Source organism: Petromyzon marinus, unplaced genomic scaffold (genome assembly GCF_048934315.1).
Source record: "Petromyzon marinus isolate PM22_M1 ecotype Great Lakes invasive population unplaced genomic scaffold, UKy_Petmar_22M1.pri1.0 PM_G_Scaffold_17, whole genome shotgun sequence".
Lineage (NCBI taxonomy): Eukaryota > Metazoa > Chordata > Hyperoartia > Petromyzontiformes > Petromyzontidae > Petromyzon > Petromyzon marinus.
This window is the reverse complement of record NW_027422728.1, coordinates 3,306,194-3,322,807: the sequence shown is the minus strand read 5'-3', so window position 1 is coordinate 3,322,807 and position 16,614 is coordinate 3,306,194. Positions and strand designations below refer to the sequence as shown.

General features: G+C 42.9%; 1 protein-coding gene across 1 annotated transcript; it reads left to right on the top strand.

Annotated features, from left to right (window-relative positions):
• Positions 1 to 5,768: 5,768 nt before the first annotated feature.
• LOC142911181 (uncharacterized) lies at positions 5,769 to 16,612 on the top strand. The gene is made up of 3 exons (XM_076060283.1): positions 5,769 to 5,819; positions 7,241 to 7,987; positions 16,577 to 16,612. Exons 1-3 carry the CDS (start codon positions 5,769 to 5,771, stop codon positions 16,610 to 16,612), a joined length of 834 nt encoding a protein of 277 aa, XP_075916398.1.
• The last annotated feature ends 2 nt before the right edge of the window (positions 16,613 to 16,614 follow it).

Here is a 16,614-nt window from a genome sequence, read left to right as displayed (position 1 = left end):
CACAGTACACACGCACGAAACACACACACACGTTACACACACACACGCACGATACACACACACACGCACGGTACACACACGCACGGTACACACGCACACACACGGTACACACACGCACGGCACGCACACACACGCACGGTACACACACACACGCACGGTACACACACGCACAGCACACACACAGACGTTACACACACACAGTACACACACACACACACGGTACACACACACAGTACACACACACACGGTACACACACACGCACGACATACACGCACAGCACACACACGCACAGTACACACGCACGGCACGCACACACTCACGCACAGTACACACACACACGCACAGTACACACACACACACACGCACGATACACACACACACGCACAGTACACACACACGCACAGTACACACACACGCACAGTACACACACACACGCACACACTCACAGTACACACACACGCACGGTACACACACAAGCACAGTACACACTCACGCACAGTACACACACACACGCACAGTACACACACACACACGCACGATACACACACACACGCACAGTACACACACACGCACAGTACACACACACGCACAGTACACACACACACGCACACACTCACAGTACACACACACGCACGGTACACACACAAGCACAGTACACACACACGCACAGTACACACACGCACACACACGCACAGTACACACACACACGCACGGTACACACACGCGCACGGTACACACGCACGGTACACACGTACGCACGGTACACACACACACGCACGGTACACACACACACACGCACAGTACACACACGCACAGTACACACACACGGTACACACACACGGCACACACACACACACACAGTACACACACAGTACACACACACACGGTACACACACACACACACGACACGCACGGTACACACACACACACGCACAGTACACACACAGAGTACACACACACGTTACACACACAGTACACACACACAGTACACACACACACACAGCACACACACGTACGCACGGCACGCCCACACTCCTTCAGTCACGTGACTAAGGTTGACGCGCTGCCCCGTCTCCCGAGGTGACCTCTTGGCTCTCTCGTCTCTCCTCGACACGTAGATTCATTTCTTACTCTTACCTAGAAACGTCATTGTCTGTCTGTCTCTGTGGACGCAACTTGCGAGGAATTGTACTCACAAACTGTGGAGTTTACGTTTCAAATAAAGTGCCCAGATACCACGCGATAAGCCCCGTGGTGAGACAGTGCTATTCGTAGTTCCAATCCGTCAACATGAAAGTAGTTAAATTAACAATTTATTACTAATCTCCATATGTATCAAAGGCAAAGTTGTGAATGTGTGCGTCTGTTCAAAATGTTTAGCGTACTTCCTGACATGCACCAAGCTTGAAATTTGCCATGTGGGTAATTTCCAGACTGTACACCGTGCAAACATTATAAAAATACACTTTTGTATATTTTTTTTGGGGGGCGCGCAATAATGGATAAGCATGAAAACACCACGATACATAGGACTTGCTTTGATTAGAATCTAGGAATTGATTGTGTACATGTTGCAATTGGTAAATGAGCATTTTGAGCACACTGCTGTTTTAATAAATGTTCATGATTCTGAGAATATAAGTGTAATTCTGAGCATCATAATGACCACATTGGAATTGTCATGAATGGGGGGTACAATGATTTTTAATAACAATAGGAATGCGGTTTTGAGCATGACTATTGATATTTCGGACTCATTTATGACAATAGATTCACGATTAAATTGCGGTTTTGTTTTGCTCATCAATCAGGACACTGTTAATGATGCGCATGCCCATAAATTGTTGAAATGACTAGAAATGCAAGTTGTGTATACTCTCCAACCCCATTCCTCTACCTACCCATTCCCTTGACAGGCTCCGTGCCCACTTAAACCCATGGCGGTGACGATTCCACCTCTCGCTGTAACAATCAAAGCACCTCCAACTTCTGAATGCAAAGGTGCTGGTTGGTGTAACGCCAAAACACATCGTCAACGCCGCTCCCAAGCCCGCCCTACGTTAAGTTACATCGTTAGGATCAACAAAATAAAAAGTTCCACAGAGGAAACTAAAATGACATTACGCAATCCCCAAAGTCGCACGCGGTAGGCTACACGACTCGGAGAACAGCGTCAGACTTCAAGACTTGCATCGCCATCATCATCATTCTTCCTCTCCACAAGTCATCGCACGTCAATATTCAACAAGCTGCACACACGTGCAAGTAACCTCTCGACCCGCCACCTGCACAGTTAACGCGATCAGACCCGGGGGTCAAATTAAAATTGTGTCGTCTTTGGTGACGTATTACAATCGGTGTAATTTTAATGTACATACAGCAACTGCTGTATGTACATCGAATTATATCATTGACAACGCGGTCCGCTTTTGCGGTATCTGCGTGCGGTCTTTTAATTATATAGATAGGTAGTCAGTTCATTAGTATGGGGTTCCTCTATAAGGAATTGTAAAATGTATTACTTAATTATACGATTCCAGGCCGCACTTAGCTTGTAGCAGTCAGAGCAGTTAAAATGACTGTACATGTGTAGGTATAAAATAAAATAAATTTAATTAAAATAACATTTAATTTAATGTAGGTATAAAATAAATTTAAAATAAATAAATTTACTAAAAAATTTAACATAGGTATAAAATAAATGTAAATAAATGAAATTTATTAAAAATTTAATTTAACGTAGGTATAAAATAAATGTCATTTAAATAAATGTAATTTATTAAAAATTCAATTTAACGTAGGTATAAAACAAAATCAATTGAAATGTAATTTATTAAAAATTTAAATTAAACGTAGGTATAAAATGAATTTAAATAAATTAAATTTATAAAAAAATTCAATTTAACGTATGTATGAAATAAAATTTAATTTATTACAAAATTAAATTAAATTCAATGTAGGTATAACGTAAAATACATTTAATTTAAATTATAAAAAAATTCATTTATAAAAAAATACGTAGGTATAAAATAAGTTTCAATTAACTTAATTAAAAATGTAAATTAAATTTAACGTAGGTATAAAATAAAATGTAATTAAATTAAATCATAAATACATTCTATTTTCTACCTCCGTGACTTTACCGAAAGACGCAAAGAGTGTGGACCCACGTGACATCAAGGCTGTCCTAGTCTAGGCAAGGCCTCAGGGTGTACCGGGCCTTTCACAACAACAGCCGCAGCAGCAACAACGGTTCTCTTGAGAAAATGCTTTAAAAAATAAAGTCAACGTAGCTTACCTTGACACTCGCGAACTGTAATGATTAAAATAATTAAAACAAAACTAAACACTCACACGCACATGGGCGCGCGGCATTCAGCGTGCAGGGCATTAAAAATGGTAGCGTCCTCCCCGCGATCTGATTGGTCGCCGCGTGCCAAAGTGGGGAGGGGGGGAGGGTCAGCGATCCGATTGGTCGAGAGGCAAACCTGGGCGCGTCTCCGACGATGGTGCGCAGCGATTGGTCAACGGTTGTCCTATGCTAATTTTGGTATGCTAATTAATTTTAATCTGTATGCTAATGCAGAATATTTATCCATACTCATTAAGTTTAATGTTTATCCTAAATTAGTTAAAAATGTATGCTCGTTTAGTTAACATTCTATGATAGTATCGTTATATTTTTGTTATGCTATGATAACAGCAGTGCATAGTGGCTGTGGTGGTACCTGCTATGATTACAGCAGTACATACTGATCGTAATGGTATGTTGCACACTCGAAATGAAGGACATGGGCAAGTGCTCCAAATCGAGGAGAAGCACATTTATTGTGGTTAATCTGTAATCTTGTGAAGAACAGCACCATCACTCTGTAAAATGCACCAACACGTATGTCACACACAGCATTTCTTCCGAGTCACCATTAACCATGTGGCGGGTTTACAAGCGTGGTTAATCATTAACAGTTTTCTCTTACACCCAATTCTACTACTGATAAACCATCTTTGTCTTTGACAATCACATTTGCACGTCTTTGTTGTCGCTGCAAGTTTACTCATGCATGGGGTGACTTGGCTTCGCAGTCTCTTTGCGCCATGTGTTGGTGAGCCGTTGAACAGCTGAAAAGTGTAAAACTATTCCTTGTTACTTGTTGTTATGGCATTCATTTAAGTTGTTTAGACTGCTGTTGCTGCTGCTGCTATTATGGCACAGATAATCTAAAGCAAACAGAAGATCCAGCATCACGCTGTCACGGTTACGGTTGAAGTGCGTCCGTTGACATCATGGATGCATGTGGCAGACGTGAACTCTGAAACCACAATAATCACAGGACGTAATTTTTTCACGAAAATATTTTAGACATCTTTAAAATAAATATACACGGTGAGTTTTCTTTTCCCCTCGGAGATCCGAAGTGTAATACTATTGCAGTTGGCTTCTTGATAAAAAAAAAACCCAGCCAGATGAGTCCCACGTATGCAAAAACGGTTCACAGTTTTAGTTTTGTCACACTTCACATGTCCAGGAACAGTGTTGATGATGTGGGGGGGGGGGGGGGGGGGCCCGCTCGCGTTGGGCTTGTGTGCCCCCCACACCGCCGATTAGCAACTCCAGTGAGGCGACTGGTGGTGTCAGTGCCGGATTAAGCTAGTGCGGGGCCTGTAGCATATGTTTATAAAGGGGCCTTAAACATTTTTTCAAACATTTTTTTACTTGCATAGTAAAGTAATTGTATTTTTTCATTCGCTATACAGCAAGATAATACGACAAATCGCTAACCTTAAACACTCAGTTGTCGTTCATAAAAGTTGAAAGCGGTATAGTACTATAGTAATAGAGCAATGTGTGTAGGTCAAAAACGCCGCGGTCCCTAAACTGTGGAATCGCCTCGCCTGCTCCGTGTGAACGAGCTACGGGCACCCTCACTCCACACAAACAAAAGTTGTACATTGAAGATTGATTTATAAAATAACCAATTAATTCAAGTAAGCGTTGATGTGGGAGATGGCGCTGCATCATTGACGTACTTCTCGATGGTCAGTTGAACGAAGTTGTGACAAAAAAGTTATTAAACTTCATTCCTGTGTTTGATGTCGTGGTCAAATCTTGTACTCAAGATGCCGTCCACTTCCCGTTGTCCAATCGATTTCTTTACTTTTTAGTGCACTTTAAAATAAAACCGTTTTTAAAAGGAGTTTTTCACTATTCAAAAGCCACCACAACCATTTCAATGCTACGACGCTTGGGCAATTATAATTGAATTAATAAACATTCTTGTCATAACCATTCTTGTATTACTATCCGAGTGTCTACCCTTAATTAACTACTGTCTGGTTCTCATGAATTAACCAAAGCAGCATTACATTTTTGTGAACAGGGCTGAGGGTTCAGAGCATATACATTCTAATCTCAAATCATCAGTGACGTCGATAACTGGAACAGATGAGTATTCTTGGTTTTTTTGGTAAAGTCACCTCGTAGAAGGAAAACAATAAAATAATAAAAATATAAAACGATAAAATTATCACGACGTTTTGACTGCAACACAAGAAGCAATCATCAGGTGTGAAAACCACAGCAAGAACATTTCAAAAAAATTATTGCTGTGGTTTTAACACAAGAAAATTTGAAAAAAATTATTTCTGTGGTTTTCATACCTGATGATGATTGCTTCTTGTGTTGCAGTCGAAACGTCGTGAGGGGAGACCTTCGTCCAGCAGACCTTCGTCCAGCAGCGGAGCGGAAGAGCAGCTGTCCGTGTGCGCAATGGGAACCGTCAATGAGACCGGGACGCGCATGGAGCTTTGTTTTCAAGGAGTCTTTCATTAAAGCCAGACGCCTGTTTGAACGATGAGCTCCTGCAGGCATATTGCCACGTGACGTTGGCGCTGATGTTACGTAGGCCAGGCGTTATTCGTAATGTTTGGGACGCTTTCAATCGGCAACCCAAGCAATTGGGATGGCGAGATTAATCTTCTTGGTTCTGTCGGTAAAGTCACGTAGAATGGGAATGAAATAATAAAATAATAAAAATAAAACATTAACTAAAGCGCTGTCTTCCCGACAGTTCTGTTTCTTCACCTGAGGAAGGCTACTTGTGTTGTGGCCGAAACGTCGTGAGAATTTTATTTTATTATGTTTTATTTTTATTTTTTCATTATTTTATTATTTCCATTCTACGTGGTGACTTTACCAAAAGCACCAAGAAGATGAATTCCTGCAGTCACGAAAGCTTTAAAAAGGCAAGATTAATGTTTAGTTTTTGGCTGCTACAAATTTAAAGCTCGTTGAGCTTTAATTTGAGATAGCAAGGTCGCTTCTGAAATAGAGCTATATAGCTCACTGAGCCTTACCTGGTAAAGTAATAAATAGTTGTAATAGTTTAGTTGTAATGTACCATCCAAGGTTGGCATGCTCATATATATGTGTGTGATATAACCTATCCTTGGTACATTAGCAGTGGGATGATTGGCTGCCACCGTGTTCTAAACTTGTATTTACTACTGCACTTGTAATGACTATCGATCTATGACTTAAAGTTCTCGTTTTTAAACTCCTGGGGAATTTGATTGGACAAGCACACACACACATCTCATTTTCATTATTTCCTTTTGGGAGCACAAATCTGCTCTGGAGCTGATTTGTTCATACGTCAGAGGTATTCCTGTGAGTTCCAAAAGCGTTCTGGTTCCATACACCTGCAAATCGGATTAGAAGAACCAAACATCGGCAAGAGAGGAAGGGCGGAGGTCAAGTAGACATTTAAACAAATATTTGTTGCGGCTAAGGTTGGGGGTGTTAATACTTTAGCTCTGTCTGTCTGTAACTTGGGCTCACAATTGCTCTCGTCAAAATGATCCAATACGCGTACAACTTTAGTTTTAACTTGCGTTACTAGAGACTTGCCCAAAAAGAAAACGAGACAATTTGACCAAAGGGTTTCCCAAAACGTTTTCTGGCCAAGGTGATGATGTCAGAAAGCATGACGTCGTGTGACATCATCTCATTGTCAAACTTAGAAGGCGATGCCATTGAATCATCACGTTCGTTACGTACGAAACATCACGTTAATCACGCGTCAGTTTTCACATTGATCACTCGTCAGTAATCACATTAATCACTCGTCCGTAATCACATTGATCACTCGTCATTAATCACATTGATCACTCGTCATTAATCACATTGATCACTCGTCATTAATCACATTGATCACTCGTCATTAATCACAAAAACACCAGAGAACACACACGAGAGAGAAACCATTCAAGTGCACTGTGTGTGGGAAGGCATTTCCAGATTCATCTAATCTTCAAAGACACCAGAGAACACACACGGGAGAGAAACCCTTCAAGTGCACTGTGTGTGGGAAGACATTTTCAGATTCATCTGCTCTTAAAACACACCAGAGAACACACACGGGAGAGAAACCCTTCAGGTGCAGTGTGTGTGGGAAGACATTTTCAGATTTATCTACTCTTAAAAAACACCAGAGAACACACACGAGAGAGAAACCATTCAAGTGCACTGTGTGTGGGAAGGCATTTCCAGATTCATCTAATCTTCAAAGACACCAGAGAACACACACGGGAGAGAAACCCTTCAAGTGCACTGTGTGTGGGAAGACATTTTCAGATTCATCTGCTCTTAAAACACACCAGAGAACACACACGGGAGAGAAACCCTTCAGGTGCAGTGTGTGTGGGAAGACATTTTCAGATTCATCTACTATTAAAAAACACCAGAGAACACACACGGGAGAGAGACCCTTCAGGTGCAGTGTGTGTGGGAAGGCATTTTCACAGTCATCTGCTCTTAAAACACACCAGAGAACACACACGGGAGAGAAACCCTTCGAGTGCAGTGTGTGTGGGAAGACATTTTCAGATTCATCTGCTCTTAAAACACACCAGAGTACACACACGGGAGAGAAACCCTTCAAGTGCAGTGTGTGCGGGAAGGCATTTGCACATTCATCAAATCTTCAAGTACACCAGAGAACACAGAAGCATCAGAAGATCCACAAGGAGTGCAGTCTGAAATCAGCTTGTGAAAGTCAAAGTGCCGCAATTAGCCCACCCGTCATGAAACACGAACCGGAAGAAAATCCCAGCTTGGACACTTTTAAAGTTATCGAGGTGAAATGTGAAGAGGTGATGGTGAAATGTGAAGAGGTGATGGTGAAGAGGTGATGGTGAAGAGGGAAGAAGTGATGGTGAAGAGGGAAGAGGTGATGGTGAAGAGGGAAGAAGTGATGGTGAAGAGCGAAGAAGTGAAGGTAAAATGTGAAGATGAAGATTCAACTCCAAAATGGGACCTTCACATCGATGGAGGCAACGTAAAGCAGGAGGAGAATTCTGACTGTGAGGCAGAGCGAGGCAACTCCCAGCAGTTTGTGGAAGTGGAGGTGTGGGTGGACTTCCTCCTAGACAATACAAAGTCAAGTGGTGACCCGGTAGATGTGTAAGCCAGAGACGATGTCGCTCCAATAGAAGCACCTTTGTCACAGGCCTTTAATGACAAGAACGTGAAGTTGGACACTCAGTTCCTAGGTGCAACCTGCAGAGTAAGGGCGGCCAATCTTTGTGGACCTGTGGGTTGGGTAGATCTTTAACCAGAAGCGAAAGACAATAAGCCCCCAAGCATTCACTATGTTATAATAATAATTGCATTTACACGGTGCTTGCTTAATCGCATCAGCAACTCAGAGTTTTGTGTCGTACCTCGTCTGAAACATTCGAAGAGCATCCCCAAGTAGCAGCTGCCCCTGTGTGGCACAAGGTGGTGGCCCTGCACCAGCCTGCATGTGGACAAGAGCCTGTCAGTAGGGGGCGATGATTGATGCGTCATCTCAGTTGTGTAGTTTGTAGGTAATCTTGATTCGAAGCTTTCGTGACTGCAGGAATCCACACTCTTGAGTTATTTCGGTAAAGTCACCACGTGGGTAGAAACATAACAGATCACGGCGTTTAGATCACAACACAAGCAATCGTCATCAGGTGGGACAACCACAGCAAGAGAAACTGCTGAAGTAGTAGGCGCCTACTCCAGTAGTTTCCTCTTATTGCTGCTGTGCTTGTCCCACTTGATGACGATTGCTTGTGTTGCCATCGAAACGCCGTCATCTATTATTTGTAGCGTAATGTTTTAAATTTGCTACATTTTGACCCAGACGCCAGCATGCAACGGCCTACTCGTTTTGAATGACGCAACAATAGTACGTTGTACATACACTGTTAAGCAGACGGTGCGTATTTGTTAAATAACTTCTTGTTAATACGATGTAACGTGATACAGTCAATTTCGCTGCAGTAATCCAATGTTAATATGCCCGTCAATGATTTAGAATGAATACTTGTCTGATTGTGTGCGTACGTGTAACATTTTGTATGAGGAACAAACATTGATGGAACAACACCAGGGGCTGGTGTGGACAGAACCATGGCTGGCCGCTCTCAAATTCTGATGTTAGCACCCCCACCCACCTTACCACCTCCTTAATTATGGCTGAGTCCACCTAAGTGACGCTCGGGACTGCTTCAGGTAAGGGGCCGACCTTAAATGACGTCACGCGATTTTAGAGGATTTTTGACCCCTCCCCCATCGTCATACGACGTCACGAAAAGTCAGACCCCTCCCCCTCAAATATGACATCACAAAGCTCTGCCCCCCCCCCAAAAAAATAAAACATGCTTCAAATCCCTTTAAACTATTGTCATTGTAGTGCGTAGTTAATGTGGCGCTGCACTCTGATGTTGTAGGTAGAAAACATTACAAAGTCTAATTAATTAAGTAGAACGTGTTTATATTTATTTAAAGTTGCGCAATTTGATGTGACGTCACATTTCTCAACCCCCCCCCCTCTAGGTGTGTGACGTCATTCACGAACGGCCCCTAATTGTCACTGGCATTGGCCGTGAGCGAGAATGGCGCAGCGCCGCTAACCGCTACGCCGTGATGGTGCCCTTACCTGCCTGAACGGAGACGCGGTCAGACGATGGGTGAGCTGTTGGTGCGGGCAGGACGAATGATCTCGGGCGTACCTCCTGACGTGGAAGGCGAGGGAGGTCGGAGTGCGCGTGTGAAGAGAGACGGCAAGGGGCGGGAGAAGAGGGGGGCGATCGGACGGAGCGGAAGCAGGAGGACGAGGGCAGGAGAGACAGCGGAGCCGTGGAGGAGTCTGGGCACGCTTGATGGTGAAAGTTGACGTGGACGCACGCTGCAGAAGAGAAGAAAATCTTCACGCTCGGCGCCACACACAGCCAGACGTAGCTCACCTCATCCATCTTGCTGACGATGTGTAGGATGACTAGACTCTGATTGTCTTGTAGCTCTGTGGAAAGAAGGAGAGGTGTCAGGTACCACTAGTCAGTATGTACTGCTGTAATCATAGCAGGTACCACCACAGCAATATGCACTGCTGTTATCATAGCATAAAAAAATATAACGATACTATCATAGAAGGTTAACTAAACGAGCATACATTTTTAACTAACTTTGGATAAACATTAAACTTAATTAGTATGGATAAATAAACTACATTAGCATACAGATTAAAATTAATTAGCATACCAAAATTAGCATAGGACAACCGTTGACCAATCGCTGCGCACCATCGCCGGAGACGCTCCCAGGTTTGCCTCTCGACCAATCGGATCGCTGGCCCTACCCCCCTCCCCACTTTGGCACGTGGCGACCAATCAGATCGCGGGAGGACGCTACCATTTTTAATGCCCTACACGCTGAACGCCGCGCGCCCATGTGCGTGTGAGTGTTTAGTTTTGTTTTAATTATTTTAATCATTAAAGTTCGCGAGTGTCAAGGTAAGCTACGTTGACTTTTTTAAAGCATTTTCTCAAGAGAACCGTTGTTGTTGCTGCTGCTGTTGTTGTTGTGAAAGGCCCAGTACACCCTGAGGCCTTGCCTAGACTAGGACAGCCTTGATGTCACGTGGGTCCACACTGTTTGTTTCTTTCGGTAAAGTCACGGAGGTAGAAAATATAATTTTTTTATTATTTAATTGAATTAATTTTTATTTTATACCTACGTTAAATTTAATTTAAAATTTTAATTAAGTTAATTGAAACTTATTTTATACCTACGTATTTTTTTTATAAATGAATATTTTTTATAATTTAAATTAAATTAATTTTATGTTATACCTACGTTAAATTCAATTTAATTTTGTAATAAATTCAATTTCATTTCAATTTATTTTATTTCATACCTACGTAAAATTAAATTGAAATTTTTAATAAATTAAATATATTTTATTTAAATTACATTTATTTTATTTAATACCTACGTTTAATTGAATTTTTAAAATATATTACATTACTTTATTTTAATTAATTTTATTTTATACCTACGTTACATTAATTTTTTAATAAATGAATTTTTTTTGTCATTTAATTAAATTTATTTTATTTAATTTGCATTTATTTTATACCTACGTTAAATTAAATGAAATGTTTTAATAAATAAAATGTATTTTATTTAAATTAAATGTATTTTATTTCATACCTACACATGTGCAGTCATTTTAACTGCTCTGACTGCTACAAGCTAAGTGCGGCCTGGAAGCGTATTATTAAGTAATACATTTTACAATTTCTTATAGAGGAACCCCATACTAATGAACTGACTACGTATCTATATAATTAAAAGACCGCACGCAGATGTCGCAAAAGCGGACCCCGTTGTCAATGATATAATTCGATGTACGTACAGCAGTTGCTGTACTGCATTCCTATTGTTATGATGTACGTACAGCAGTTGCTGTACGTACATCATTAAAATTACACCGATTGCAATACGTCACCAAAGACGACACAATTTTAATTTGACCCCCGGGTCTGATCGCGTTAACTGTGCAGGTGGCGGGTCGAGAGGTGACTTGCACGTGTGTGCAGCTTGTTGAATATTGACGTGCGATGACTTGTGGAGAGGAAGAATGATGATGATGATGGCGATGCAAGTCTTGAAGTCTGACGTTGTTCTCCGAGTCGTGTAGCCGACCGCGTGCGACTTTGGGGATTGCGTAATGTCGTTTTAGTTTCCTCTGTGGAACTTTTTATTTTGTTGATCCTAACGATGTAACTGACGTAGGGCGGGCTTGGGAGCGGCGTTGACGATGTGTTTTGGCGTTGCACCAACCAGCACCTTTGCATTCAGAAGTTGGAGGTGCTTTGATTGTTACAGGGAGAGGTGGAATCATCATCGTCATGGGTTTAAGTGGGCACGGAGCCCGTCAAGGGAATGGGTAGGTAGAGGAATGGGGTTGGAGAGTATACACAACTTGCATTTCTAGTCATTTCAACAATTTATGGGCATGCGCATCATTAACAGTATCCTGATTGATGAGCAAAACAAAATCGCAATTTAATCGTGAATCTATTGTCATGAATGAGTCTGAAATATGAATAGTCATGCTCAAAACTGCATTCCTATTGTTATAAAAAATCATTGTACCCCCATTCATGATGACACTTCCAATATGGTCATTATGATGCTCAGAATTACACTTATATTCTCAGAATCATGAACATTTATTAAAACAGCAGTGTGCTCAAAATGCTAATTTAACAATTTCAACATGTACACAATCAATTCCAAGATTCTAATCAAAGTAAGTCCTATGTATCGTGGTGTTTTCATGCTTATACATTATTGCGCGCCCCCCCCCAAAAAAATATACAAAAGTCTATTTTTATAATGTTTGCACGGTGTACAGTCTGGAAATTACCCACATGGCAAATTTCAAGCTTGGTGCGTGTCGGGAAGTACGCTAAACATTTTGAACAGACGCACACATTCACAACTTTGCCTTTGGTATATATGGAGATTAGTAATAAATTGTTAATTTAACTACTTTCATGTTGACGGATTGTAACTACGAATAGCACTGGCTCACCACGGGGCTTATCGCGTGGTATCTGGGCACTTTATTTGAAACGTAAACCCCACAGTGTGTGAGTACAATTCCTCGCAAGTTGCGTCCACAGAGACAGACAGACAATGACGTTTCTAGGTAAGAGTAAGAAATAAATCTACGTGTCGAGGAGAGACGAGAGAGCCAAGAGGTCACCTCGGGAGACGGGGCGGCGCGTCAACCTTAGTCACGTGACTGAAGGAGTGTGGGCGTGCCGTGCGTACGTGTGTGTAGTGTGTGTGTACTGTGTGTGTACCGTGTGTGTGTACTGTGGGTGTGTGTACTGTGCGTGTGTGTGTGTACTGTGTGTGTACTGTGCATGCGTGTGTACTGTGCGTGTGTCGTGTGTGTACCGTGTGTGTGTACTGTGCGTGTGTGTGTGTACCGTGTGTGTGTGTGTACTGTGTGTGTGTGTATCGTGTGTGTGTGTGTGTACCGTGCGTGTGTGTGTACCGTATGTGTGTACTGTGTGTGTGTGTACTGTGCGTGTGTGTGTACTATGCGTGTGTGTGTACTGTGCGTGTGTACTGTGCGTGTGTGTGTACCCTGTGTGTGTACTGTGCGTGTGTGTGTACTGTGTGTGTGTGTACCGTGTGTGTGTACTGTGCATGTGTGTGTACTGTGCGTGTGTTGTGTGTGTGTGTACCGTGTGTGTGTACTTTGCGTGTGTGTGTACTGTGCGTGTGTGTGTACCGTGTGTGTGTGTACCGTGCGTGTGTGTGTGGACCGTGTGTGTGTGTACCTTGTGTGTGTACCGTGCGTACGTGTGTACCGTGCGTGTGTGTGTACTGTGCGTGTGTGTGTACTGTGAGTCTGTGCGTGTGTGTGTGTACTGTGTGTGTGTGTGTACTGTGCATGTGTGTGTACTGTGCGTGTGTGTACTGTGCGTGTGTGTGTGTGTGTTCCGTGCGTGTGTGTTCTGTGCGTGTGTGTGTGCGTGCCGTGCGTGTGTACTGTGCGTGTGTGTGTGTGTACTGTGCGTGTGTGTCGTGCGTGTGTGTGCACCGTGTGTGTATACTGTGTGTCTGTGTACCGTGCGTGTGTGTACCGTGCATGTGTGTGTACTGTGAGTCTGTGCGTGTGTGTGTGTACTGTGTGTGTGTGTACTGTACGTGTGTGTGTACCGTGCGTGTGTGTGTGCGTGCCGTGCGTGTGTACTGTGCGTGTGTGTGTGTACTGTGCGTGTGTGTGCACCGTGTGTGTGTACTGTGTGTGTACTGTGTGTGTGTACTGTGTGTGTGTGTACTGTGCGTGTGTGTGCACCGTGTGTGTGTACTGCGTGTGTGTGTAGTGTGTGTGTGTACTGTGCGTGTGTGTAACGTGTTCGGCGGTAGTCCAGCGGTTAGTACGCTGCTCTACGAACATAACGACAGCCAACACCCAGTGACGATTATTTGAACCGGTTCTGGGCCTCCCCTAGGTCCACTCAGCCTCAAGTGAGTACCCGGTGCGGTGTGTAAACATCATTACTGGGGATAGAAAACAAAAAATAAACAAAATAAAATATAAAAAAATGAAAAAATGTAATACAAATAAAAATAATACATTTTAAAAAATTAATTGATGAGAAGATGCCATGGGTCGACTGACTGAGATGTCTGGGCAATGCACCGCCTTTACCCTCCACTACACGCCGCACACACACACTGTGTGTGTGTACACACACACACTGTACACACAATAATGTCCACGTTGTTGCTGAGTTCACGCACCCAAGGGAGGGGGCAATGGAAAATTAATCTTAATCAACTTAAACTCCATCTCCGCTCTGTGACGTCACCACTCAGCATGACCTCGTCGGCATGAAGTGCCAGTGGGAGGTGTACCTCGCTAGTGACGTCATGTCACCAAGGTATTCACACTCCCCCCCCAACCTCGTCCACAGCGCTCTTGAGCGTGACGTCACCTCCGCTTGGGTCACTGCCGATATCAATCCAGTGCCGACCCTTATTTGGGCAAAGCTACGCCCAGTGACTGCGTTTCATTAACATAATTTGTTTGTTGAAGCCGTCGGGTTCAGCAGCTACGCCCCATCCCTCGACATATGGGCCGGGTTCATTAACATAATTTATTCAGTTACAGAGCCGCTCATTATGGGAGGGGCGTGTCTCTTACCCCGGAAGTGATGTCATGTTACCTGCTTACCCCGCGTGACGTCGCGAGGTAACAGGAGGCTGCCGATCCGTGCTTGCACTGAAATCCGAGGTGAGAAATTCTCATGGTGGTGGTGGTGGTTGTTGTTGTTGTTGTTTACCAAGGTAGAGCCTCTCTCTCGTAGGGATGTCAGTTGAGTAGCAGCGAGCATGGGAATCGACGTCCAGGTTGGAACTTTACAACGCGGGGCCTAGCCACGCGGGGCCTTGCCTCCTGCCCTCACCTGATTGCATTCACTTTAATAATCTCGCTTAAGTTTAATTTGTCTTCACCCGGCTCGCCACTTTGTAACTTTGTTTTATTGTCAATATTCACGCAGTTTTTATTTTCTTTTGTTACCAGGCCAAGCCCGCTTGAGCTGCTATACCGCTCTTGTTATCAGAAGCGACCTGCCCACAACAACACAAGGTGAGGCTTTGTCAACGTGTGTGAATGTTTTGACTTAAAACTTTGGTGACTGCAGGAATTAATATTCTTGGTTCTTTCGGTAAAGTCACGTAGATAGAAAATAAAATAACAGATTATAAATTAAATGAAAAATAAAAAATGGAAAATAAAGCAAAAAAACCACGACGTTTCGATCGCAACACAAGTGGTCTTTATCTTATTAAATTTAATCTGTAATTTTTATTTTCTATCTACGTGACTTTACTGAAAGAACCAACAATACGTGCGTCAATGTCTATCAGTCAAAGACGCTAAGCGCGTGCCGCTGTTGACTCTGAATGTGTGGAGGGGAACACCTTCACCACGGGGAGAGAGAGACAGAGACACGGATAGCCTCGGCTATGTTCATTGATCCTCGATTCATTACTTGGTGGAGTGAGGAAGAATTAATGCTGAGCAGCTGAAGGTGGCCAGGCATGGTTCTGGTCACACCACCACCTGTTTACTCATGGCAGTGTGTGACAGTGTCAAGTTTGTGTTTGTAGTATGGTCTATTAACTCTATTGCACACGGAGGTTATATCAAAACAATAATTTATTTTTGTTTTCCTCTGGAACTCTTTATAAGAATGGAAACAGGAGGTGAACACAGCACACACATTCAGCTGAAGTCGGAACTGTTCATCCCAGCATTCAAGGACATCTGAGCCTGGATTCACACCTCTAAGTTGCGATTGAACATTCATTTCTGCATTTCTGCATAACACAAATAGTATTGTTTTCAACACCCTTTTCTATGTCAGCTGAATTTAGCTTTCATAAATATTCCTTTTGTAGTCAAACAGCCGAAATTGTGTGCTTAGAGTTTTGAGTTAACATTCATCTTGATGATATGAAGGCTTCCAGGCATATTAATGACATTTTCCCTCTCATTGTGTGCCATAACAGCCCGTGGAGAGAAACCCTTCAGGTGCACTCTGTACGTGAAGGCGTTTGCAGATTCATCCAATCTGATGAATTTGGGAATTTTTTTCACTACGTCATGAATATATTAATAAGTATAGACGTGTAAGTCACGTGTGCATTCCTCTGTGCCTGACGTGTAGATGGTGTGGATATTCTTTTTTTATGTCTGCAGCTGACG